The 27,715-nt window shown below is 35.3% G+C and overlaps 1 protein-coding gene across 1 annotated transcript in view; it reads left to right on the forward strand.

Annotated features, from left to right (window-relative positions):
- The first annotated feature begins 2,034 nt into the window (after positions 1 to 2,034).
- LOC149786128 (putative inhibitor of apoptosis) overlaps positions 2,035 to 27,715 on the forward strand; it is a 48,460-nt gene continuing 22,779 nt past the window's right edge. The window contains exons 1-4 of the mRNA XM_089976463.1: positions 2,035 to 2,200; positions 13,444 to 14,530; positions 18,648 to 18,808; positions 24,846 to 24,948. Coding sequence (XP_089832589.1) covers positions 13,495 to 14,530; positions 18,648 to 18,808; positions 24,846 to 24,948 — 1,300 coding nt within the window. The 5' untranslated portion in view covers positions 2,035 to 2,200; positions 13,444 to 13,494. The remainder of the gene's footprint in view (positions 2,201 to 13,443; positions 14,531 to 18,647; positions 18,809 to 24,845; positions 24,949 to 27,715) is intronic.

Genomic DNA, 27,715 nt, shown 5'->3' on the forward strand with positions numbered 1-27,715 from the left:
ATGTTAATTCCCCTTGTCCGTAGAGTGACCCACGATTTTTCTCCATGTTAAATTTCCCTTGTCCGTAGAGTGACCCAGGGGTCCCTGTAATGCTAATTCCCATTGTCCGTAGGGTGACCCCTTTCACTACTATGCTCTTATGCCACATATTTTGGGTACAGGATTTAAATAAATAAATAAATAACAGTCTTGAATTTGTATAGGGCTATAGGGATCCTACACTATGACATTTCTTCTGAGATCTGAATGCGAGACTTATAAAAAAAAAAAATTAAACATTCTGAAACCAGTGGAGTTAGTTCGATGTGAGTATGATGTAAGGAAGCCTGCAATATGAAATATAATTACGTCCATTGTACTAAGAGTTGTTTGTTCGACGTCAGAGTTTACCATTATTAATCGAGCATTCCAAAATGACGCTTAATGTCACCTGAATTTTGTGCAGGCACAATACGCTCTGTAAGGTGCGGTAACTCTTGCGATTATTGAATTCCTATCGAGAATGTACCTAAACGAGAGAGAGAGAGAGAGAGATTCACTGTTGTTCTGTGTGTGTGTGTGCGTGGCGTGTGCGTGCGTGTGTGTGTGTATGTGTGTGAATGAGTCACTGTTGATGTCATATTTATTAATAAAAAAATCAGTTTTTACTTACTATTGGAAAATTTAACATGAACAATGATAGCTCCAAATTGAGGTTTAATGTTTTGCAAACAAATTTTGTCTGTAAACGTAGGAACCGTTATGTGATGATTTTGTCATGTTGCACTGAAATATCAAATATATGAGAGAGAGAGAGAGAGAGAGAGAGAGAGAGAGAGAGAGAGAGATTTTCACATGCCTTCGCTTTAGCCGTGAGAAAAAAAAGAAAATCAGCTAACATTGCAGTACTCCGTGCACAATGAAATATTGTCATTTCACTTTACTTGAAGACACATGGGTAATAGATTTATTAGCTCTTTTGTTGTTGTTTTTCTTCTTTATACAATTGTAAATAAAGGGAAATTACTCTTGAATTGGTTCCCAGTGTGGACGTTTGGGTATCACGGTACCAATTGTTTTTCCATATACCTCAATGCTAATGTTTTGTGAAATAAATATACTTTCTGTCCTACTTGGGCATGCATGTCACACACTGTCATATAGAATAATGCTAGATTGTCAATTTGACAATGACATAACCAGGTACTCCATTGCATTTAAGAGAGATAACTCTACTGGAACTAGACAGGGGTAAGAGTTACCTAGTCACAACAAGCACATTTTCAGCCATGTGTACCATATTTTAAAAAAATCATAAAAAATACAAAATATAATCTAGATAGAAATTAACACAAACTCACATATTGCCAAGAGGCTCAACTTTTTTTAAAGCCAAACAGAAAGTACAACTCTTACATAATGCACCAATCACAGCTAGTGTTGTTCTTTAATTCTGAATACAATGTTCCTACACATTAAGCTCCGCCCACCTGGACTTGCGCAATTGGTACCGTTATAGGACACACGGTATTAATTATACGGAAGAACTGCGAACCAGTCTAGAAATGGGTAAGAAATAATAGAGTATTTACAGGTTTGGTGGTCCATAATTCGTTAATAATGAAAATTAAAATTTTAGGAAAAATATCTTTTGAGAGCTTATCCTATATGTAATGTAAAAAAAAATATTGACAAATTTCTACTGATGCAATTTTAGCATTTTTACAGGCTTGACTCAGGAGTACTCAATTCTGAAAGTAGCACCTGATTCATTTGGTGCAGAATCAATAACACGCGTTTCATGCACATGTATGTAAACAAATTGCCGCGGGTCATATGGTGTTCTCCACACATAAGCTTGCACCAAGGTTAGATGTGCACGAAAAATTATAGGTGTCATTATCAGCACCCATAAATTTTAAGTTATTGAATTTTGAATATGATAGTGTTTCCATATGTTTACCATTGGAGTGGAATTAGTACCGAGAGTCCTATACCTTTGGCATGGTTCTGGCTGTCGACTTCCGGTGCTTGTAACGGAAGTGCGTCACTAGACACTGATGTTAGGCGTAAATATTTCGTTACCTACAAACAGAAGTATCCTTTTGACGAGGAAGGAAACAATACTTTTCTTGGGAATAAAATCGTACTAGGAATTTCCTATGTGTGGAAAGAGGGCTTTCTCTTGAAATCAGTACGGAATTATAACGACAACGGCTTGGTAAACGAGTTATTTTATTGTTCATGAAGTCCGGTCTTGGCCAGTTATATCCAGTTATCCACTCCACCCAGCCCACTTTCGATTTGTAGGGATAACAGGCCAGATTTAAAATTTCATCAGGTTAATAAATATGGTATTTTTGAGAAGGTCAATGCATCAGAAATAAAAAATTAGCAATAAAGTATACTCATTTTCATAGTTTTTTCTCATAGCAAGTGCAAACAACCAAAAAGTGAGCTTTTTTTTGTTGTTGTAGGGTTTAACGCCATTTTTCAGCACACGATAGGCTGACTTATAGATCGGCCCAAAGACAATTCGGCCCAACTTGGACCGAAAATAAGACAATTCGGCCCAACTTAAAAGACAATTCGGCCCAAATCGAAAGACAAATCGGCCCAACTTTGCGATAGTTGTATAAAGATATTTTTCTTCAAAGAACAAGTAGATACTATGCAAGATATATATATATATATATATGTATATGTGTGTGTGTGTCTGTGTGAGAGAGAGAGAGAGAGAACACAAACTAACATATATTGCGCTTTCTAATTAAAATACTTAAATACATTTATTTTTGTATGCTAAAAAATATATGCATCTGCACGACATTCTCAATTTAAGTCGTTTGGTCAAATTATCTATATTGATTTATCAAATAATACTTAACAGCTAATATTCTACAGAATACGCTTACATTTTTCTAAGAGTAGCGATACCGTACATGAGATATTATACTAATATATTTGATTTTAGGCTTCAGATTGTAACACTGCTTCATATACGTTATATTTTTGGAGTGACTAAAAAGGCATACACATTGTAAACTTTCGTGCTTATGTTTTGAATCGGAAACTGTTATGATTAGAATGGTATTAATTTGACAACTTAAAATGTTTTTGGTGTTTTGAATATTCATTATTATCAATTTAAATGAAATTTAAAATACGAGAAATCTTGGTAAAGATGCATCTTACGTTGTGCACATTTATATGTCTTTTTCGTAACTCATAATAGCAAAACGGAATAATGTTCTGAATTAAATTTATGTGAAATTATCGCAAAATACCTAATTATGCAATTTTCAACCATTTTCCCGATATCATTTTATTTGTAAATCATAACAAATACGTTCAAATACGAGAAGATCTCTTGTAACGTATGTATTTTGCTTGAGAATTAAGGTTTTGAGACCAAGTGGGCAAGTGCCAACAAAATCGACCTTCTTCCACAGGAGATATGATACATCTCATTATTGTCTACGTAGCTCCCAAAGCATCACGTCCATCTCTACTATACTTCTTTTTATCAGACGTCCTTTCTTCACAGTAATATTTGTCTTTGGGACAGTTTTCCTTAAAGATATCAGAAAGCTCCTAACCATTATAACTTCAGAAAACATTTATCTAGTTCACCAAATGTTTCAAATTTTATTCTCAACCTATTCTACTTTACAAACTAATTATGGGAAAGCCTGCCAGTAGCTTCTCGTGGGTCGGTGGTTCTTTCCTGGGTTTTCCAGGGTTCTTCCTCCACCAGTTATACTGACCACCATATATGGCCTATCTTGTGCTGAAAAATGGTGTTAAACCCTAGAACAACAACAACAACAACAAACTAATTAAAATGAGAATGAATAATTAAGTTACCTAATGCAAGGATTTTGAACTATACGGTAAAACATATTATATAAGAATTGTCAAAATATATGTTAAAAATAAATGCTTGTTAAAACTATTGTCAGTTGTATTATAAAATTGGGCTGAATTGTCTTTCGAGTTGGGCCGAATTGTCTTTTAAGTTGGGCCGAATTGTCTTATTTTCGGTCCAATAGCCGATAGGCTATACATGGCAGCCAGTATTAATGGTGGGGGAAGAACCCGGGAACACCCCAGAAATAACCACCGACCTACTGGCAAGCTTTCTCACATACCCACGTTGGCTGAATCCGAGACTGGAACCCATGCAGACAGAGGTAAGATGGTAGTGATCCGTAACTGACCATTTTTTGTACAGTATATATTGAAAACAAATCCAGTAATTAAAAGGTTTTTGGGGTTAATTAATGCAGCAGTTACTAGAGAATATAACCAGACTGTTCTTGAGTCGTAATTTACAAATGTATGTGGAAATTTTGGGGAAATGTGCCTCGGCCAATCCAGAATTTGCAGCTTTAATTACTCAAAATTTACAATATGAGTGTATGTCCAATCCAAAAGCCATATTATGTGTAAAGCTTGTTTTTATTCATGTAAAAGTGAAATCCAAAAGAGATTGGTAACATCTGCCTCCTTTTCAAAAGAAGTCAGTAAGGAGTGTAACAAGACAATACAGGTATTTATTCCTTTTAAATGTCTACATGTATTAGAATTTGTTTAGACAAATTCATCTAAAAAATATTGTTTTTATGACTGAAAGTGTACATAAAATATTTATTTTTCTTTAATATTTCCTGTAAAAAGTTCAATACAGTACTGTATATACTTTTTATTTTTATTTATTTTATTTTCCATTTGCTTTATTGCATAGTTTGATTGTGCTGGCATTTTTTGTCATAACACTATTAACTTATTTTTTAAACAGTGTAAAATAACAATAAAATCACAGACAAATGAAGATGTATTTGCAGGGTATATGGATGCTACAACAGCCTGATCTGTGAGTAACCTTTAAAACTTCAAAAGTTTGTTTTGAATTATTACGGGGGGGGGGGGGGCTTATTCTTCAAACAGAAAATAATCACATCTCGTCTGTAAAGATACAAGTATAAGTTTGTATTAATCTTTTTTTATTACTACATTAATTTTATATCCAAAGGTATCAAGCAGGTTTTATAATATCTTGTACCAGTAATAATAAAACAAACTGCTAGTTACAGGTAGCAGTAGAAATTTTGTTACCTCTACTAGGTGCTCAAAAGAGAGAACTGACATACATTTCCAGTTAAAGATGAGACGGAGGGTATGTTATAATACAACCCAATTCCCATGAAACGAAGATAATTACCACAATATTCTTGGCACATTTCTCTATTTAGATACATAAAACCTCTCCCGCGTGAAACCATCCATGATCCACATGTTTTGTGGACTTTTCATGAAAATAATCTCTGAGTTGTATCAAATTCTTACCAATAACATTTGAGCAGTTTATCACGTAAAATGTTCCTGCTATTCATGAAATTATCCGGTCAATCTTAAAAGAATGGTAACCCCATAAAGAGGGGTACCTTCTCTGTACAAAAATAGAAAGATGGTGGCACTCAGCTCGATTGAAGCGCACTCTAGTTATGTTGTTATTGCTAGATTTTATAACATGTCTAGTTCCAAGGAACCAGTGAACATCATCTTTTGATGGTTTTTGCTAACGCGTTTGTAACGATCTGCATAGCTTAGGAATCTCAACCTAATTTAAGGAATCTGATGAAAGATGTCTCTCTAGTCTAGTCCTACATGTAAGACCGTGATGCTGATATTTATGTTTTGGGCATCAGGGTCTTGCTGCCTAACTAACAGTGGTGTGTAGTGTGTTTTGATGTCGACTAACATCGTAATAAGAGTCGATATTCAGGACTATCTCACACAACCATCAACTAAAATAACAGCAATTTTTTTCTACAAAGTAAAGTCATGATGTTTTAGTCAGACTTAATCTGATGTCTTTTCTCTAATAAAATCAAATTCTCACAAAACAAATGGACCTGTTTTCAAGTTTTGTTAGCCTGCATTTGAGTTGATTGGAAAGCGATGAAAGCCGGGAATGCCAAAATTGGGTTCAGTTGAAATATTATTCTTTAACGAAACCATTACAGATATATTATGCCTATTGGAACTTTAAAGCAGGGTTTTGTTTCGTTCAGGAAACATATCCGCCACATGAACCTACTTAAATATAACTTCGGCATACCTCAACTACCATCGCATTGCAGCAAATTCAAATGTATGTCAGAGGAACATGAAAATGCGTCCATTTTCTAGTGTCATATTTTCATTCCGCCAGGATAAAGGTGGCTTAGTAAGTATATTAATTATGCATAAATTAGTGGAAGAGTGTCGATATATAATGCCAAATGTGTGAGATATTCCTGAAACTTTGACTACTCATTCTGATGTCAACAACATTGGAACACACTATACAAGGCCGCTATTTGGATAGTAAGACATAGCACTAAAACAAAACCAACGTGTGCTATGCCTTATATTGTAGAACCAGGGATAACCAGTGACTTTTTAATTGTAACTAACGAAAAAGAATTTGCACCTTGCAAACTTTCTTGATAGAATGCGAATTATTTTGGGTAGTACGACTAATTTATATTGTTTGATTTTAGCAAATTTCAAATGTTTTAATTGTTGACATTTTTAAAACAAATCTAGTCCTACAGTGTAAGGCGTATCACGTAATTTGTGTTGGTGCTACAAAACAACACGTTTTGGGCATTATTACTTGCATGGCAAACAGTAAGTGCTAACTCTTTTCTTTCATAAAGAGTTTAATTTCAATATTATCCAGCAATCTTATGAATAGAAAGCACATTTATTTATTTCATGGTAAATTCCTTGCACTGATTTTCCAGGTAAAATATAAATGATGAAAAAAAGAATACCCATAATATAAACAAAACAGATAAAACACTTTAATCTTTCAATTGAAGATAGTGATATAAAGAAACATTGATGAAATGTGTTTCGTTGTTCACGACAATGAAGTTTTAAAATGTTCTTCTAGTTCTGGATTAAAATAAGTTAATATAAATATGGGTGGGTATGACGTGCGAAAAGGACTCCATACCTCCTGTGCAAAGGACTTAGTACACTTTGACTAACGGTTTCAGTCAGTATTTCTTTTTGATAAATGAAATTGTTTTCTGTTGTAACTCATTTGACATCGCATTTAATATATCCTTTTTAATATGAAGTTTTAAAAATGTATTCTTTTAGCAAAATGGGTTCTTTTCACAAAAAGGAGTTACCTTCAAGGAAAAAGACCCAGTGATGTAATTTCAGGTGTGTCAGTAGTCACTCACTGCACTTTGATGTTTAAAAAGCAGGTAATTGTAAATCTAATTATAACTGAACCCTCAATAGTAAGCCATTAAGACTTCTTTGGTTTTGTTTTCAATACATCCTGTATAATATTGTTGCTAAGTCTATGATAAACAAAAATCTTCATCACCTGAGGTGGGTGGTTGATAGGCAAGTCCATAAATTAAATATGAATTTAAAATGATTTTTTTGTATTTTATTGTCCCTGCTATCAGGTGCATACTCAAAACTTTCTTACCCTTCTTTTATTATCAGTGAAATGTATACTTCCTTGTCTTCTTCCTCGAGATGTTATTACCTTTCCACTTTATATTAAAAAAGAAATATTTAATGCTATGTGACATGAGTCGCTGCACAAGTTAATTTCATTCCTGAAATTGAAATATAGATTGAAAATATTAGTCCATTTCATGAAACAGGACTTGTTTCACAAAAAGGGCCATTTTTAACACTTTATATTAAAAAAAGATATATTAGATGAGTTATTACACAAAATGATTTCATTTGTGGACTAGAAATATTGATTGATACTGTTAATAAAAACTTTTTTTCTTCGCAGAAGCTAAATCCTTTTCGCAAAGATGGTCCATTTAGTGAAAAGAATCCTTTTTAAACACTTTATAAAAAAAGATATATTAAATGCTGTGGAAAATGAGTTTTAAAAACACAAATTTCATTCATGAAATAGAAATTTATATTAAAAATATTGGTATAAACGTAACGTCCTTTTAGCAGACCCATTTTAAACACTTTATATTAAAAAAGATATATCAAAAATGCTATGCAAAATGACGTACAGAATAATTTCATTTGTTGAATATAAATGATAATAGATACTGTTAGTGTTAGTAAAAATATACTGGGTCTTTTCACAGAAGATATGCCCTTTTCATGAAAAGGACCAGTCCTTTTTGCACTTTACACTCACCATACTAATATTTATTAATTCTGTTTAAAGACAGCACTTAGATGCTCATGGTGTAGACTTTAGACTGTATTACATTTGTATTCTGATGATATTGAATTACAATTATATTTCCTTGCAACTCGTACAGATAGTTTATTTGATATTATCAAATAACTGATACAATTCTCTGAGACAAACAGCTCCTAGGCAGCTTGCTGTTTGAGAAAAGTGCCATCATCAGTTAGCAATCAACACACACAGGAAGAATGGATTTCTATAGGTCCAGCATATATTTTCAAAATGAATTTAAATATTGAAGGGGTTAAGAATGGTTGCAAAAAGTAGGAAAATATTTAAAGTTCTTTGATGTAGATATGTTTCATCTGCATGTGTGTGCAAGATAGAAACAGAAAGGGTCAGTGTGAGAGAAAAATTAAGTGATGAAATTGTGAAATGTGCTTAAGAAAAACTTGTATTTTTTTATGGGCTACACTGTGAAATCAGTGTTTGTATCTCAAGCTATGCTACCTTCTTTAGATAAATTATTATTATTATTACCTTTTTTGTGTTTCATCTTCAATGAAATGGGTTTTCTACTATCACATGTATTCTTCCCTAATATCTTGTCTAGTTATGTAAAAGTTGACATATATTAGTCATTCAAGTTATGTAAAAATTCATTTATCTGCAAAATAAGGAGACAACTAAATTGCAGTAGAAGAGACCAGAGAAAAACATGACTCCAATCACTTTCTTGAGTGCAGCAGTGTTGAAATATGCACTTCCTATTACATTGCTGCATCACCCCACATGCAAGATTCTACTAATTATTGCTTTTTTCTCTCAAAAATCAATTAAGTATTCATTAAACGATCTTTGTATACTGCACTTATTAAAATAACATTTATATCCAGCACTGTATTGATTTTATCATTTTCAGAATATTTGACTGATGTGATGAACTAATGCCTGAGCCTCAAAATATAAAATCGATCAAAGGTATATTTAAAGCCATGTCTCTGGTCTCACTGTTGGTAGTTATTTTTGCTGTCCAATTACCAGTTTGATACAAGAGAAAGAATTGTGGAGTGTTTACATATAAATCATGCCCTGAAATATGGTTCCCCCTACTGGTTATCACTACTGATGTACAACTACATCAAACTGAACATTAATGAAACACTCGGTCATACCTTGCAGAAACAGTTTAAGCCTATTGGTAATGAGAATAGGCATAACAGGTTTGGTGGGTCTGATATAGCCAGATGTCATGTATAGTCTGTAATAGGTGAATAGTTTTTGACTGTAAAGACTCATTTTGATATTGTATTTAATGCACAATAGAGGTGTTGTCTTGTTACATGAAGAGTAAGCAAGATACAGTGAGCATTACATGTTTCATCAGGGTTTTCAATAGATGCATACCCTCGGGTTTTTTTGCATGACCCTTTTTGATGCGTGGAAATTTCAACTTGTGCATCTTTTTCACGCACGTAGATTTGGGCTGGAGCATCAGTCTTAATTATCCTTGAATCGCCTCCAGCTTAGTTTCTTACTAAGCGCTGTCTGTAAAAAATTTACTGTAGGAGGTACTGATTGACATCAGCTCAACATTTTACACCTTGGCAGCCAATAATATCGCACCAATGGAAGATAAATATGAGTTGACTGTTCACTGATGTCAGGTCAGGCTTAGGTGCAACTGAATTAGGTTGGATGGTTTTGAGATTACGTTTGAAGTTTATGATACTGGAAGAAGAAACAATTATGACATGAATGGACTGCCTTTTGATCAAATATTATCATCTGTTTGTTTGGACATAAATAATTATCATCTGGTCAGAACTGGAGCATATCATTATGGCAGCTTGTGAAGCCAGTTGTCAAAGTAATGGACCAACTTGACAACTTCAGTTGTTTTATTGGCAATTTGCTTCATTTGGCAGGATGTTTAAAAATTCGGAATCATTTATGACTTCACAGGATTTATTTCTAACTAAATATCAGCATTTCTTTGATTGAGCTTTAAATTATAATCAGTTAGACATAATCATTTAGACAAAATGCGAATATATGGCTTTTCGCGATGCATATTTTCAGCAAGGGATTGTGTTTTATTAGCAATTAATTTGCTTCAATCAGCTAAATGTTTAAAACCTCAAGTGTTTTAATTAATGGATCATCCAGATAAAATTAACGGACATAACGCTCAGTGCATACACATGAACTTTAAAATCACAATGGCATAAAGAAGTATATTTTCTTCTCTGTCTCAGTCTTAGAAACAACCTACCGGTAAAGAATTTTCTGACCCTCAGATTCCAAAGAAACTGAAAGATAGTATCAGCACTGAGGAGAAGACTCAATCTCCAAAATTTGTTAGAAAATTTAAGAATGAGTGGGAAAGTGAACTGACAATTCTGTGATGTTCATCCTTGATATTTGAATAATATATAACCGTTATAATTGTATGGGTATATATTTGCATATAAAATGATTTAGCAGTTAATAATAGAACATGTTGAGAAGCTGAAAATATGATAAAGTATAATACAATCCTCTCTCTGATTCATATACAAAATATGCACACAGTGACACATAGTTAGAAAGAGATTGTATGTTTCTTACAAAATACTGTAAAATATTTCTCATTATTCAGCACAAGATAAGAAATCTTAAACATCGTTTGTTTCCACCAAGAACAAAGAATCACATTTATGGACTCATGACTGTCCTAAAGAATTGAGTAGAGAGATTTCAGTTTTGACTCGAGATTTTGGGGTCAAGGGTCAACTGACTCTTCAGTTTGGAAATATGTTGAGAACCCTGTTCATTTACATTATACCTTGTGTTACAATGGACATGGCAGGGCCCCGAGTGGTTTAAAGCACTCACCATTCCAGATCGCTGCCATCTCACCTCTGTCTGCATGGGTTCAAGTCCAAGGCTCGGCTAGCATGGGTACATGGGAAAGCCTGCCAATAGCTTCTTATGGGTCGGTGGTTCTTCCCTGGGTTTTCCAGGGTTCTTCCTCCACCAATTATACTGGCCGCCATGTATAGCCTATCCTGTGCTGAAAAATGGTGTTAAACCCTAGAACAACAACAATAATGCACATGGCAAACATCATGATTCCATGTAATGGGGCAAGCCATATTAGTATTCTTCCAATCAACCTGGTCCTGTGACTGACAGTCACATTTCACTCATATCTTCCATTCTGTACATTTGCCATGAACCCATTATGAGGAGACCAAGCAAGTGTTTTGAGATTTAAACTAAAGATTAATTATTTGATAAAGTATATAAAATGGTATTGTCAATTGTGGTAGAATAGATAGATCATAAAAAGATGTACAAAGAGACATGAGCAAAGAATATGAAAATATTCTAGACTATTTATTTTGGTGATCATCATAATGTTTGGGCTTAAAAATGTTTAATTAATATTATTATTAAAATACATTGAGAACTGTGTCATTGTCTTCATCATAAAATATTTTTTAGGGCCAGTACAGGCTTCCCTACCTATTTTTGAGAACTACTGACAGGGTTGTTCAGCTTAACGACTTCCAGGATGATATGAATGTTGTGGTCACCAGTAACACCAGGCAATCTTTTCCTACAATTAGGAACAAGCAGATCTTTTAACCATGTCAGAAAAAGGTCACTGTCAATGTTTTCAGACTCTTATGTTCAAAATAGCCAGTAACCTAGAACACCATCTTCATATGGAGGGGGATAATTTATCAAATATTACAAAAGTTTGAATGCCCATACCATTTGCAGTGATGCAGATGTTGGCAGTGAAGTATTCTGATGATAGTAGAGCTTGCTGATATGTGTAAAGGCCCTTCACCAAATGATTTTTTGTTCTAGAAGTTCATTTCCACTCTAACATATCTCACAGACCTGCGAACCCTTATGATTTTTACACAAGTCTTACGAAAATGACCCTTAAAATAAGGACTTTCAGAATTAAAGCAAAAACTACAGAAATATGATTGTTGAGGCAAAATCTGGATAATTGGCTTGTCCATGTTTGATTTGTATCTGGATTTCATTTTAGATTTAGTAACCAAAGGTTTGACAGGAAATCCTTTATTGGAATTATCTGAGGGATTGCTCCTCTATTAATTTTGCAGCTTCCATAGGAACCAGACATAAAACTCTTTTTCAACTTCTCTTGAACAGCTAATCAAGTTTTGATCAAGCTTTGGTAGGAATGTTTGTCAGGAATTATCCTTGACATTTTGTATTGGGTAGCCTCCCTTGCAACAGTATGGTTGACTTAGCAAATTGCACAAAGAAATACTTGTACAAAACTCAGTAATGGCCATGCCTGTCTCACTGTTTATCCGTACATTTCTTACAAAATACTGTTACAGTGCAAGTGTTCCACTTTATTCCACAGTAAGCAAGAAATCTTAAATATCAGTTAGCTTGATGAATAATGAACAGTCCTCACTACAAGCTTATGACTGTCAAAAACAGATAACTTTGATATTTCAGTCTTGACTTTTGAGATTTTCATTTTGACTCTCAAGATTTTGGGATCAAGGGTCGGGTGACTCATAAATTTTGAAATCAGTTGAGAATACTGCTGCAATAAGGTTTACATGTCTGCTGAAACAACCAGGACACAGTTATTTTATTTGATAAAGAAAATGTAGCAAACTCATTGTTTCCCTTTATTCTCATCTAGGTTTCAATGACCACCACAATTTTAATTCTACCCCCCCCCCCCCAGTTTTGATACCAAAGTTTGTTTTTTACCCAGTCTGACCACCAGTTCTGACACCAAGGGGATTTTAGACTCTCAGTCTTTTACCCCTAGGGAATACACTGAAACTGTTTTGGTCTGACTAAGCAGCAGCTGAATCAGAGTATATAATGCTATGAATCAGTGACTTGAGTACTTGTGATCACTGCCACGTTCTCAGCCTACCATGCTGGGACTTGAAGCCTGAGTAACTATTTCCCCTCTAGGATTTAGTTTGGACTTCTGAGTCTTCATTTTTTTAATGCTCCCAGTACACTAGTCTGGAAATAAATATAGACCTGTTTTCACTGAAGATTTCATCTTCTATTCATTACATTTTCTATATTTTACTTTGGTCTCTTTTATGCACTCATGGTGCTGTTGAGTGGGCATTTGTGAAAGAAAGATAAAAGGGTCATTGCCACAAGGGTGCAGCCTAGAAATGAACCCTGCTCAATGAAACATTTTAGTTTGCATTATATCATACATCACTGCAGAAGTATTAAATTTAATTTTTTTTCTTCTTTTATAGTTCTCTTTAATCAGGTATAAGAAGTATAAAGAATTAACTGATTTTAAAGTCATGTCGGACCTGCCATCTGATGTTGTTACTGATACTCCTCTGTTGGCAGTAGATGCCCCAGGACCCACAGGGGGGAATAACTGTGGAAACTTTAGCTATACAAACCCAAGTGGACGTAATCGTTTCAGTTCATCAGAGGCTCAGCATGTGCAGCCAATTGGATCAGCGGATTTCCGTCCTCACAGCTTGTCAGATCGGAACCAACCTGTGACTAACCCAACAGATGACAGTGAATTGCCTCCATATCTGAGGACAAGGTTGTCATCTTACGAGTCAGTATCTGAAGGTGAAAGTAACTCACATGAATCGTCCCATGGGTCCGTATTTGAAGGTCATGGTTATTCACACCAGGAGAACTATACAGGTTCAGAAACCTTGTCCCAATCCTTGTTACAAAGTCCAACTCCTGAGGAAGTACATGCCACCAGTAATGGATATGATATTGGTCCAGTGCACAATCCATATCTTGAGTTTCGGTCTGAAAGGAGGCGTCTGGAAACGTTCCATAATTGGCCAGCAAATGCAGCTGTAAGTGCCCGAGATTTGGCAAAGAATGGTTTTTTGTATACTGGTATTGGAGATAGAGCTCAGTGTGCTTTCTGTCATAATGTAATCAGTGGTTGGACTCCTCATGATAATGTTGCAACTGAACATAAAAAGCTTAGTCCAGATTGTGCTTTTGCACTTGGTGTACATAACATGGGGAATATTCCAATTGAAGAGCCATCTAGGCCAGTCAGCTTAACTCAATATCAAGTAACTGGTGAGCATTTTAAACAGCAGATTCAGAGTGCACAAAGAACACAAAGTGTCAGTTATGGTAATTTTTCTGGTAATGTTGCCCAAGCGGCTCATCTGAACCCACCAGATGCTCGTGGACAAATCGCTCTTGCAAGTTCCAATGCTCTCCAGCAAAGGCAAGCTAAGTATCAGGACTGGAACCTGGAATCAACTCGACTTGCTACATACAGTTCCTGGCCTTCCCAACTTAACCAGAAACCACAGGTGCTGGCTAAAGCTGGACTTTTCTATATGGGTATGTGTTTAAATGTAAAACAGGTGAGACAGACATATTTATAGTATTCAAGGATTAATAGGGTTGTCATAGTGTTACTAATACAAAATGCCCTTTTACTTTTTAAATGGCACAGAGATTGGGACAAAATTTCTCAGATTCTCATCCCTGGGACAAGTGAGTTGCAACAGTCACTCGTACCTGTTCTCATTGTACTGTGCACAGTGCACTTCACTTTCATTGCTTATTCCTTTTACTAAAGAACCATGCATACCTACTTAATGCAAAATAGATGCTAACTTGGGTAAAAGCCATGAAAATACCATGTTCTAATCCAAACATTAAAAAAAAAACAATGCCCGTAACTGTAAAATTGCAGCTGTAAATAAAAGCCATTGTTAGTGATACTCGCATTTACTGTGAAACATTTTAGTGAACTGGTTGTTATAATTTACCTTTTCAGTGAGTTATAACACATCTTTACAAGTTTGGTACATGAGAAATTAAGATAAAATGTTAGAATTTTATCATTTTCATCTTGTCAGACATTGTTATGCCTGCCCCTAGATCACCAATATTTTCAATGTCACGCCAAAGTAATCATGACAGCAGATATTTATAAAACTATGTAATTACGTTTCACACACAAAAATGTCAGTGACTTGCATTCAAAAGAATTCTAATGATCTCAGTTTCTATCACTTTGGATACTAAATGATTCATTTTGGTCAAACCTAAGCTCTAGAGAGCTTCAAATGGGCACCATATAAAAGAAGATTGCTGAATAAACAAAGGATTGGAACATTTCTGGGTAATTACCAAATTTAATTTCAACTAGTCAGCTGTTATCATCACTATCTGCTTTACAAATAGAGTACAACATCGTCCATTGTGTAATAATTGATGGGAATTTGCTCAGATGCTTAGTTTGTTTCAGATGAAAGTTGGCAGCATTTTAGCATGTGAAAAGTATTTGCACAGGTATAGCAAAATCTTCCCTTTGGCATCATAATGTGGCACTAAAGCCTCATATTTATTCTGTGTGGGAATGCTTATAAAATGTTTAAATCATTTTCCTCAAACCTAATTCAGATTGTATGCATTTAGAATTATATTGATACAGCCTTTTGATTATAAAATGCAGATCAGTATCTCACTGGGTTTGTTTATCTCAATGATTCTTTTTCATGTACCTTAACTGACCTATCCATTAATATTCTAAATACTGAGATTTCATTTGACAACCTTGACTCTGACAGTTTGTTATTCACAACCTCAATGTGAAGTTCTATTAATCCATTGCAGTGTAACAAAAATAATTATAATCCATGACTGATGAAATTATTTTATTTGAAAACTTTGTCTTCATCTGCACATTAATAGTTGTTTAGTGGTGCTGATTTTTGTACAGCCCACTATGCCAGAAGCTTCACATAAGAATTATTTTAGCATCAGTGTGTATGTCTATACACAAGTACACACCCGTAAACTGCATATCAAAGGTGGACTATATTTAACAAACAAAAACATTTTGGTATGAAAGGCTTTCAGATTTACACATATATATGCAGAGTTTCATTAAATATGACCACCATTACAAAACTTGGAGACCGCTCCAGTGGCCTAGTGGTTAGAGCGTCCGCCTTGGATGCGAGAGGTCGTGGGTTCGATCCCCGGTCGAGTCATACCAAAGACTTACAAAAATGGTACTAACAGCTGCCTTGCTTGGCATTCAGCATTAAGAGGTTAGTGTTAGGACATGTCGGACTGGTGTCAGGATAATGTGACTGGGTGGGACATTATGATACATGTCTGCAGCATGATGCCCCAAGTGCTAGACATCACTGTAAACTGTCACACTGTAGACATCGTAGCGATATGACTGAAAAATTGTTAAAGCTACATTAAAAATCTAAATCACACACACACACAAAACTTGGACAATTCTTTTAATGACTTTTCAGAATCCACTAAACAGTATCTGGCTAAATTTGACAGAAAGCATATTTGCATGAAGGGCTTTTATGTTTGTACAAAAATGGCAATTTTGCAAATATGACTGCTACTAAAAATATTTTTTTTTAAAGAACTTCATTGAACTCCTGAACATTATTTGACTGAATTTGTCAGAAAGCATAATTTCTTGATGGCTTTTACATTTATAAAAGTGATCCCAATCTACCATTAAATATGGTGATAATTGTTAAAGAAGAAAAACATTTATCTAACTTTATCACACAAAAAAACAACTCTGGCAGAATACATTCTAGTCTAGAGGTGATTCAGTATTTGATAAATGTGCTACTAAATATGGATAAAAGAACCCAAAAATAGAAATCTTGAAAAAGCTGTTTTCATAATATTATCAGTCAACAGCACTGGAAGAAAGCATCCTGTTGATACAGACTGTTTGGCCAAGTAATGTGCTCTAACAGTTGAGTATAAGCATTTGTCAGGGGAGCAAGTTCAGGCCCATTCAAGGCCCTTGTTGAGTCAGTTTCTTAATTACAGTTGGACACAATCATGTTACCTAGTATGTGTTTACATCTTGATTTGTAAATTTACTGATACCAGACTTGCCGCACTTCCACTTACAGTTTGACTGCAAGTCTCACTAAAATGGCCTTTAAATGAAGTATTTATGAAATAATAGCTAAAGATATGAAAATTTGATTGTTGCAGTCAAATTTGGATCTTGGCTTCTCTGGGTTTAATCCATATTTCATAATAGCTTTTATGGATTTGGTTAAGGAACCAGAGAAACTTTATGGGAGTTCTGTATCTCACACTCTTTAATCTGCAGATTACTGGAATGATCAAACTGTTGTTTATTGCATTTACTCAAAATGCTGTCCAACAGACATGTTGAAGGCAAAAGGGATTACTTCTTAAAAAGTTCAAACCAGCACAGAAGTATAATGATGAATATTTAGATTCTTGGGGAAAAAAGCAAAAGAGGCAATAGTTGTATTTATTGGACATCATGTCATGCTAATATGAGTATGTTGTGTGGCGGGAGATGAATGCCATCACTGTGTGAAATTTTTAAAAAAATATTTTGTCAGGTTGAGAGATAAGCAGGAATCTGTTGATCTCCTTGGGGTTTGAAACTGCAGCTTCTGAAACTGTGCTGGACATAATTACTGTCTAAGTGTATTTTACAAACCTTTTAGTTTTAAATCATGTTTGCCTTCACTGCATCTGAGCACACTTCTGAACTTTTCAAATGCATGTTTTCTAAGTCAACAAAGAAGTACATACTATTTCATTACACTTTCCTAAAATTTGGTCTAACATTTGGAAAAATATATGTTGCCTCACAGAGAAGGTCTTGCTAGGGTTGGCAAGTCTGATTTACCACTAGTTAGGGGCTGGATTGAAATGCAGGCTATTGACTGCCTTTCTTAGGTTTTGCTAGGTTTGGCAGGTCTGATTTACCACTAGTTAGGGGGTTGAAATGCAGGCTATTGACTGCCATTCTTATGTTTTGCTAGGGTTGGCAAGTCTGATTTACCACTAGTTAGGGGCTGGATTTAAATGCATGCTCTTGATGGCCTTACTTAGGTCTTTCTAGGGTTGGCAGGTCTGATTTACCACTAGTTAGGGGCTGGATTTCAGTGCAGGCCATTGACTGCCTTACTAAGAAAATCTTGCTAGGGTTGGCAAATCTGTTTTACCACTAGTTAAGGGCTGAATTGAAATGCAGACTGTTGACTGCCTTACTTAAGTCTTGCTAGGGTTGGCAGGTCTGATTTACCACTAGTTAGGGGCTGGATTAAAATGCAGCCTATTGATGGCATTACTTAGGTCTTGCTAGGGTTGGCAGGTCTGTTTAACCACAGGCTGGGGGTGGGTGGCTGGATTGAAGTGCAGGCCATGGACTGCCTTACTAAGAAGATCTTGCTTGGGTTGGAAGATCTGTTTTATCACTAGTTAGGGGCTGGATTGAAGTGCAGGTCATTGACTTCCTTGCTAAGAAGGTCTTGCTAGGGTTGGCAGGTCTGATTTACAACTAGTTTGGGGGCTCGGGTCAACATGCAGGCTATGGCCAACTTGTAATTCAAATAATAAGTACTGTTTACCTTGATAAAATAATTTAATGTGTGGTAATTAGTGTATTTCCTTGGTTTTACTTAAGGTCAGGGAGATAGAGTGAAATGTTTCTGGTGTGGAGGAGAGTTGTATGACTGGGATCCACAGGATGACCCCTGGGAGGAGCATGCCAAATGGTTCCCTGAATGTGGCTATGTCATCTGGATGATGGGAGAGAACTATGTCAAGTACATCCAGGATGTTCTGGTATATTGATGTTTATGCAGCTCTCAGATTATCAGTAAATTAATTTACAGTATTCAGTCTAAGAAAATACATTTATATAGAGAAACAAAATATTTGTTATATTTGTAAAATACCCATGCAGTGATTTCATTACAGGTTATTCCAAAATGTCTGCTCAACCTTGAGCAAACCTGAGTGCCAATTTGGGAATTTGAACCTTATCTGTGAATCTAAGCTTCACATGCACCTAGTATGCCTTTTGCTTGGTTTCTTTTGTCATTTGAAAGTGAGCATGATAAACCACTGATTAATGTTACTAATTAGATTACATATACATAGGGTGTTCAGATAGTCATTTGAAATGAATTTACCTAACACATGACCATGACCACAATGGTTTGCTTCGCAGAGCATCAGGAATTATATCGGAGTCTGTTTCTCTTTGAAATTTCACATCAGTGTCTCAAAATGTTACTAAATTAGCCTCATTCATTTCATGCATGAATTATTGAAATAAAATTCATATTGACATCGCAACACCATTTATTTGATATGTGCTGAAAAGACTGGTCTGTGTACATGTGATCGGCGATGTTTGTCCAGAGTGCTGGAATACCTGATACTGCACAGAAATCAAAGGGAGGCAACTACACATCATGGCTGAATAGGAAAGCTGCTCGCTCCTTTCATGGTGGCATCAAAAACTTTGATGTAAACAGACCACCCTGTTTTAGCATATATTTAATGAGATGTATTACACTGTCAATTTGAACCTCATTGAATTACTTCCTGCATGAAATGAATTAGTCACTTTTAAATTCATTTAAATGATGAGTTACAGACATTGGTATCATTCATGATGATGTGCGGAATGAACTCTAACTCTGATGCAGGTAAGATTTGCATGCCTTTTAACTACCCCATTTGTTGATATGACACAAAAAATAATTAACATGATAATACATTACAGGTCAACTATTAACTGATTGTAACAATTAAACCAACATTTTTACAAGTCAGAGATCGAAACACAGTTGGTACTTGATTAGGTTATGATGGAAGCACACACGGATATTGCAATGACGGTCAATTGGCACTTTTCATACTGGAATAAAGTAGAGTATATTGCATTTATCATTGCACTGAAACCAAATTAAAAGAAAAAACTGAAACAGATGTCACTTGACAAGACATATTAAATTGGTACCGTATATACTCGCATATAAGCTGAATAATTTAGGAAAAATTAAAGGCCTGGAAGATGGGGGTGGTCGGCTTATCAGTTGGCCAATGTCTAAACTTGACAGTTTTTAAGTCTTTTTGTTGCCTACTGTAAAGGCTGTAAATCTTGGGACACGAAAAATTTTTTGCTGTGTCCTAAGACATATGCATGTAAAATAAAACATTTTCAGTGACCCGACACTTATTGAACTGTTATCAAGTACTATGATTGATTTTGTTATTATTTTGCATGTGCATATTTTCTGATTTCTCCAGCACGAAATTAAATAAAGGTAAATAAAGACTTCAGAATTCGCAGGCTGGTTGAGTTTACCTGGGAGACCAGGCTGAATTCTAATGTACAGTACTTACACAATGCAAAGCATACATAGCTTCACTTAAATCCATCCCAAACATATTAGATGCAGGTTTTGTTTTAATCATTGTTTCGACCAAATTGCATTCTTCCAGGTAACATTTCAGTGAGTCCTTAATATCTGTTTCATTTAAGTTGAATCATGCGCTCATGAGTTACTCATTTTCAATGATATATGCGATCCTACAAACTGAGCTAATATTTATGAAAAGGTACGCACATTTAATTGTACAAGGCACATGACCAGCATAACTTACATGTTCACGAAGAGTGGTAATAATAAAGGCTAAAATTCTCATTATAGATCATCAAAGATCATCATCAGTCTATGTTAGTTTTGTGTTTTGGCTGAATAACGTCAAACTTTCCACACGTTTTAAAGCTTAATGTTTCGGCGTCTCCTATGTTGACAGATGGTGGATTTGTCTTTCTTTTTCCGACAGCAGTACAGGCCAGTTAATCATTAAAACCCCCAAATTTGCTTGTGCTAAGATGGAATTTGGACCAGCAACTATACCAGTACATTGATGTGTAATTGCCTAAAATCAGGAGGTTTTTAGTGGCATTTTTAAAGCCATGTTTTCACTTAATATATGATCCATCTTCTGAATCTAATATGGGCGAAATTCACAAAGGACATGCAGTTTCTCCCTGTGACGAGCCTTATTTTCCCCCAGGACATGCCCTATTTTCATATCCTGGTCAACTGTGGTCATACTGCACAATAGCTAAAGGTTAGTCTGAAATAAACAAGCAAGAAAGACAGCGCCACTAATTAAAAGTTAATCCTTATCGATGCAACTATTTTGTGAAAACGACTGGTCCTCCGTCATGATTCAAAGAAACCATGTTCTACACTACCATGTGTTACACAAGCACCAACAATTGATTGAGAAATAAAGGATTAATAATTTTGTTGAACTAAAGGTACCTAAATACGGTACTGTACATGTGGTAACTATTTTCCCCTTGTTGTATATCCGACCTTATTCCTTTATTGTCAACTCGTAAGGCATTTAGTATTGTCTGTTATAAAACATACATATTTTGAATTAATTTTTTGAGGATACGTACTGTGCGGTGTGTATTTTCATTCCATTTTTTAATTTAATGATGGTAATTAACGTTCACATATACGGTATAAAAATGCCAGGTGCTCAATCGTGTAAGTTTCTTTGGTGGGAATGGCGCTACATCATTCATGGTGACTGGTGATTATTCTTTGGATTGAAATTAATTGCCGACGGTTTTATTGTTGTGGTTTATTTTCTGACTTTTGTATTGTTGTAGATTGAGAAAACAAATCACAAACTTATGTGAATAATGTTTAAACTTAACATCCTTTTTAGTGAAGAAGCGAATTTTTTCTGGTAAAGTAATTATTTTGATCACGAAAATATTCACAGTAGTTATGCATGTAAGACCTTGACGCTGATATTTATGTTTTGGGCGTCAGGGTTGTAGCACTAAAACATAAATAACGTGAGATACGTCTTACATGTAGGACTAATTCACAGGTGATACAACAGAACATGCCTTCCATGGATTGCATACGATATATCTATTTTTGAAGGACTTTTCTCTTTTAGGAGAAATTAAAATGGAAGACATAATGTAATAATCAGGAGTTCTCTGCAAAAATCGGGAGATATTATGAAATTGAGAGGTAGGGGTGGAGTGACCCCAAAGTTCAGGAGTTTTTTTTTCTCTCCCACCGTGAGAGTTGACAGGTATGGTGTAAGGTTGTTTACATCAAAGCAAACTACAACTCAGCTTTAACGGTATTAGGATAATTTTCGAAGGATTATTTCTGAAACTTCATTCTTGTATTTTGGAGATATCATTAAAATTTAGTGCAATGGTGCCCATGAAATAACTCTAAGGGATGTACTTCATTCAGTGAACTGTACTTCATTCAGCATGTGTTCAAACCTATGATGTACATGCGGTGGCGACATTATGTAAATACGTTCAGTAGCCAAATTGCGAGCGTTGAATCAAACCGTTTTGTTACTTGCTGTGTTGTCATACTGGGGTCAAATTTTAATGAGTTAGGTATTTATAATTTCAAGGCAAAATAAAAACGTAATTACTGGTGTACTGATATAAAATGTCCAATGCAATGATGCATAAACAAACAATAATTGGGGCCCCGAGTGGCCGAGTGGTCTAAAGCGCTCTCTGTTATGGATCACTGCCATCTCACCTCTGCATGGGTCCGAGTCTCAGATTTGGATAATGTGGGTATGTGAGAAAGCTTGCCAGTAGCTTCATGTGGGTCGGTGGTTCTTTCCGGGGTTTTCCTGGGTTCTTCCTCCACCATTAATACTGGCCATCATGTATAGCCTATCGTGTGCTGAAAAAATGGCATTACACCCTACAACAACAACAACAATAACAACATACAATAATTGAGTCAGAAGGGAGAGGCAGTGTTACAGCAACTCATGATTGCTCAATTCTTGTCATCGTTCGATCAAATTATACACAAATCTAAAATTAGGCAGAACCAATAAGAAACAGAAAATTAAATAAATTACTTTTCAAACAAGTTTATACCATTTCTTTTTCATAATCATACATGCCATGCCCGAGATAAGTATATGTGTACTTTTTGTTAATATAAGTTTGCCTAAATAAATGTGTTTAGAATTTACCGCTTGCATCTTGTGATGTCTCGGAGTTGTGGGTCGGCTTACCTGCGGGTCATGCACTTTTTAGTGTTTATGTGTTTATACCTGTTCAGTTTGGGGGAGGGAGTTGGCTTATATATGAATGGGCTTGTACGCGAGTATATGCGGTATTTATTTCTTAAAATATTTCCTCCAGTAGACATTGTTACTTTGATTGATAAATAGTTTTATCATATATTGTTATTTTCAGTGTAAAATACTTTCTGCAAGAAAATCTAATATGATTTCTTATTAAAACTTTTGATTTTCACAATGTTTACAGGCCTCTGTGTACTTAAGTGGATGTTTGTGCCATTTGATACATTTAGACTTGGAAATCCCTCATTATACTTTAGTGGATGTTTGTGCCATTTGATACATTTAGGCTTGAAAATTCCAAGGTATACTTAGTGGATTGTTCATGCCATTGGAGTTGTAAGAGAGTGTTCTCATTTGTTGCCAAAAAACACTACAAATCCAGATCATCTGTATCAGTTGATACTTTAGAAGCAATTCTAGTGATGAAGGGAAGAGAATGCTTCCAAATGGAGTTTGAGTTTTTCAGAAAGTGCAAAAGTACTATGTACCAGTCACAGCTGTAGCTATACAGTGAAGTAAAAGCAAAAACTGAATTGTGAAGGTTCTTAGAACTTGTTGCCAGTCCTTGATATTTTTTTACACCTTATTGAAAATGTGTCCAACTTAATGAAAACTGCCTTACTGAGAATGTCTCCTTAGAGTTGGCAGATCTGTGTTGATTCTAAATGTTTGGTCACTAACTGCCATTTTTAATGATAAAATGAGCTGTATATGAAGGTTTCATTTACTAGTTTTCTCAACTTTCAACAGATAAGGACCAATCCATTCAGTATTTTCATAGAAAAAAAATTACAATCCACACATTGAAAGTTATCAGGATGCAAATTATCTTCAGTGGGGTTTATTATGTTTTAATTCAGTTCTTGTACTAAATGTGCATTATTCTTTTGTATATTTTTTCTGTTGCACTAAGCAGTTAACTTCAGTTCTAACACCAGTCACTGTAACATCCTTTCAGTTTGGTGAAACATCAGAATTTGTGGTGGTAAAATATTACAAATCAAAAATGTACTTTGGCCAATTTTGACACCATCCAGGGTCAGCTCCCATATACTTGAAATGATGTAGCAAAAACTTAACCCTAAGGTATCACAATTCATGATAGACCAAATTGCTAGTATTAGATTAAAAAGGAAGAATGTAGTTTACAGTGATAACATGTAAGGTAGACTTTTATCCTCAATATAATCAGAAAAAATGTACTTTTTGAGATCCATTATACTATAGGAAAAAAATAAAAGGTCCAACACTTGAGGTTGTGTCCAGGTTTTAGATTTCCTGTTGTTAGGTCATTAAGCACACTTTACACATACATATGAACCTTTTCAAAAAAGTAAAATTAGTTGGGGATTTACAGGGGAAAATAGTTCAATTAAGCAAGAACAAAAAAACTTTCACCCATCTGTTCATGTGCATGTGAAATAGCTAATATTATACATGTAAGCATATAGCAACCTGAAAGCTGGATTTAATTGAAAGATACAAGAAAATGTCACCTATCCCCATTTAAGGAGGAAAAAAAAAAAATCTCCTGGGAACAGCAAATAAATATGTTAAAATTGCCATTAATAGCAAACAATGTATTACTGGTAGTTTTTTGTGTTTTTAATAAATTTAAGTGTTTAAGATACATGTATTGTACATTTTATTAATTAGTATATAAAGATGATTTAATAATTTTTTCTGACAGAATGGAATCATTCCTGACCCCTTTGCCTCGCCCCATGTTCTAGCAGTGCTGAAGGACACTAATTACAGTAAAGATCAAATACAAAAAGTCAGAGAGAAATATGGTGAGCTACTGTCTGCATTATATAGATAGGAATTATCCTTCCAATAGTAGAGTTTATGATACAATCAAATGTATACTTATCGCATAATGTAGGTTGTTCATGTAATGCACAGGAACTGCATTGGTCCTCTTTGAGTTCATGCTTCTGGACAGTAAAGTGGCCTATTAAAGAGGAGCACCTTTCTTGTTCGAATACATATCCCAATCATATTAACGTTAGGAATATAAGCCCTACTGTCTCCCAAATCCCTCCCTCCCAAAGACATAAGTTGGTCTTTTATGTCTATATTTTATAGAGAAGGTGCTAAAACAGAGCCAATGACAGTAAACTTCTTTTCTCACAACAGCCTTGGCTGTATAAAACTAGTTATGTCAAAATCGAGTTTCACATGGTTAACTAGTATCATAATATTGCTGTCACAATTGTTCCTGAGCATGTTAAATCCACCATTACTGATACTAGGAATTCCTGTTATAAAATAGAAGCTTTTTCTGTGAAACCGCATAAGTGAGAATGAGGTGAAGACAGGTCAGATGACAAACAAATTGGAGCTAAAATTTGAAATGTTTTTTTCAAAAATGAGTTAAAAGCAGCAGCTATGTTCAGAGCTGAATTCTGGAAGCAAGTAAGATAAGCTGGTACAGGAGACATGAAAAGCCTGCTCAAATCACCCATGAGAACCCTTGTTGCTCGGCAGCCTTGACTTTTTCATCCAACTTGAATCAGTTTCATTAAGGTATTCGACAAGTAATTTTGGACATTGAACAGAAGGTTGCTTTATTAAATGAATGGTTGGACTGTGGAGATGTATTTTCAAATAGGTCATCCTGAAAGTATATAACCTTAAGCCATTTCGTGCAAAGTGGCACATATGTCAGATTATTGACTTCAACAGACCCGGTGGAATAGTAAATGCATGTGATCAACAATAAAAAACATTGTGTTCTACTTACTCTGTGGAAAGTGAATACATGTGATCAGCAGTAGTGAACACTGTGTTCTACTTACTCATTGTAATGGTGAATAAATGTGGTCAACAGAAACAAAACTACAGTGAAAGAATATTTTTTTTATTCTTGAATTGACTAATGGATAAGTGTTCCCATAAAAAAGTGTAAACTGCTTTGCATTTTATTTTCTTGAACAATAGCGCTTTGAGATTTTGAATTTCTTCAGTTGCATAAAGTTTCAGTGCATGTTCTTTATTATGAATGTTTACATGTGCTGTTGGGAAATAAAGAACAATGACCATGATTAAATTTGCATAACAATCAGACATAATTTTCCTCCATACTGGTGTCCTAAGTGGTTAGATAATCCACCTTGGATGCAGGAGGTTATGGGTTCGAACCCTGGCCATGTCATACCAAAGACTTATAAAAATGGTACTAGCAGCTGCCTCGCTAGGCACTCAGCATTAAGAGGTTAGTATTAGGACTGGTCAGCCTTGTGTCAGGATAATGTAACTGGGTGGGACATGATGCTAATTGTCTGCAGCATGATGCCCCAGTGCTAGACATTACTATAAGCTGTCACGCTACATATATCATAGAAATGTCACTGTTGTTTTTTTTTAAAGCTACGTTAAAAATCCAAATCACACACACACACATACATAACTTTCATGTTTATGAAAATTTGCATTTGTTATCAAACAATTTCACTGTTCATCTTCATTCATATGTAGGTTTCTCAGCACTATAGATAACCTTGAATAGATGGAAACAAAGTGAGCTTATGACTGGACTATGCATTTGTCCATCCATCTATCCACATTTACTAGTTTTACCTTATTCTAAAAAAAGAGGCTCGACCTATTTTGATCAGGCTCCTCTGCCAGTTGCGTGGCTTCTATAAAAGTCATATGGAAAACTTATTTTCAGATACATCACAATATCAAATGTTTGTTAGTACATGCCATATCGGGGCCCCGAGTGGCCGAGTGGTCTAAAGCACTCTTCGTTATGGATCACTGCCATCTCACCTCTGTCTGCGGCGGTTCGAGTCTAAGATTCAGCCAATGTGGATATGTGAGAAAGCTTGCCAGTAGCTTCTCGTGGGTTGATGGTTCTTTCCGGGGTTTTCCCGGGTTCTTCCTCCACCATTAATACTGGCCGCCATACATAGCCTATCGTGTGCTGAAAAAATGGCGTTAAACCCAACAACAACAACAACATGCCACATCAAAATTTTGACCAGGATGACTCCCCAAACAGTGACGTTGCTTCTGCAGCAACCACATTGAAAACCTATATTAAACTTTCTTCCTAGAACAGCTAAGCCAATATTGATCGGACATTCTGTGTGATGGCCTGCCTAGCAACTGCGGAGATGCTGCCATGCACAAATGGCATAAATGTTTGTATGAATTCATGCACTTGGAAAATCAGTTATGTGTGAGAATTCCCACAAATTAAGTCAAAGTCACACATATAAAAATGCACTCTGCAAGTATACATTTTTTTAAAACTCTTTACCCTAAAAGTGCATGTTGAAGATAAGTTATGCCGCCAGTAGAATTCTTGTAGCAGCATTTGTCAGTTTTCAGGTAGGCAACTTTTTGCACATCTGGATACTTCCGTTTGATGTCAATAATTGTTAAAATAAATTTTATTGGTACATTAGGTACTGTAACAAACATTGTCCTAGTTTTAACCTTGCATTCATCAAGAGTATTACAAGTGCTTGTTTTAAATATGGTCTACACAGAAGGGCTGACTCCCAACATAGTTTATCTTCAGATAACAATTTCATTTGGCATACCCAA

This window comes from Sinohyriopsis cumingii, chromosome 12 (genome assembly GCF_028554795.1).
Source record: "Sinohyriopsis cumingii isolate HCF-2022 chromosome 12, ASM2855479v2, whole genome shotgun sequence".
Lineage (NCBI taxonomy): Eukaryota > Metazoa > Mollusca > Bivalvia > Unionida > Unionidae > Sinohyriopsis > Sinohyriopsis cumingii.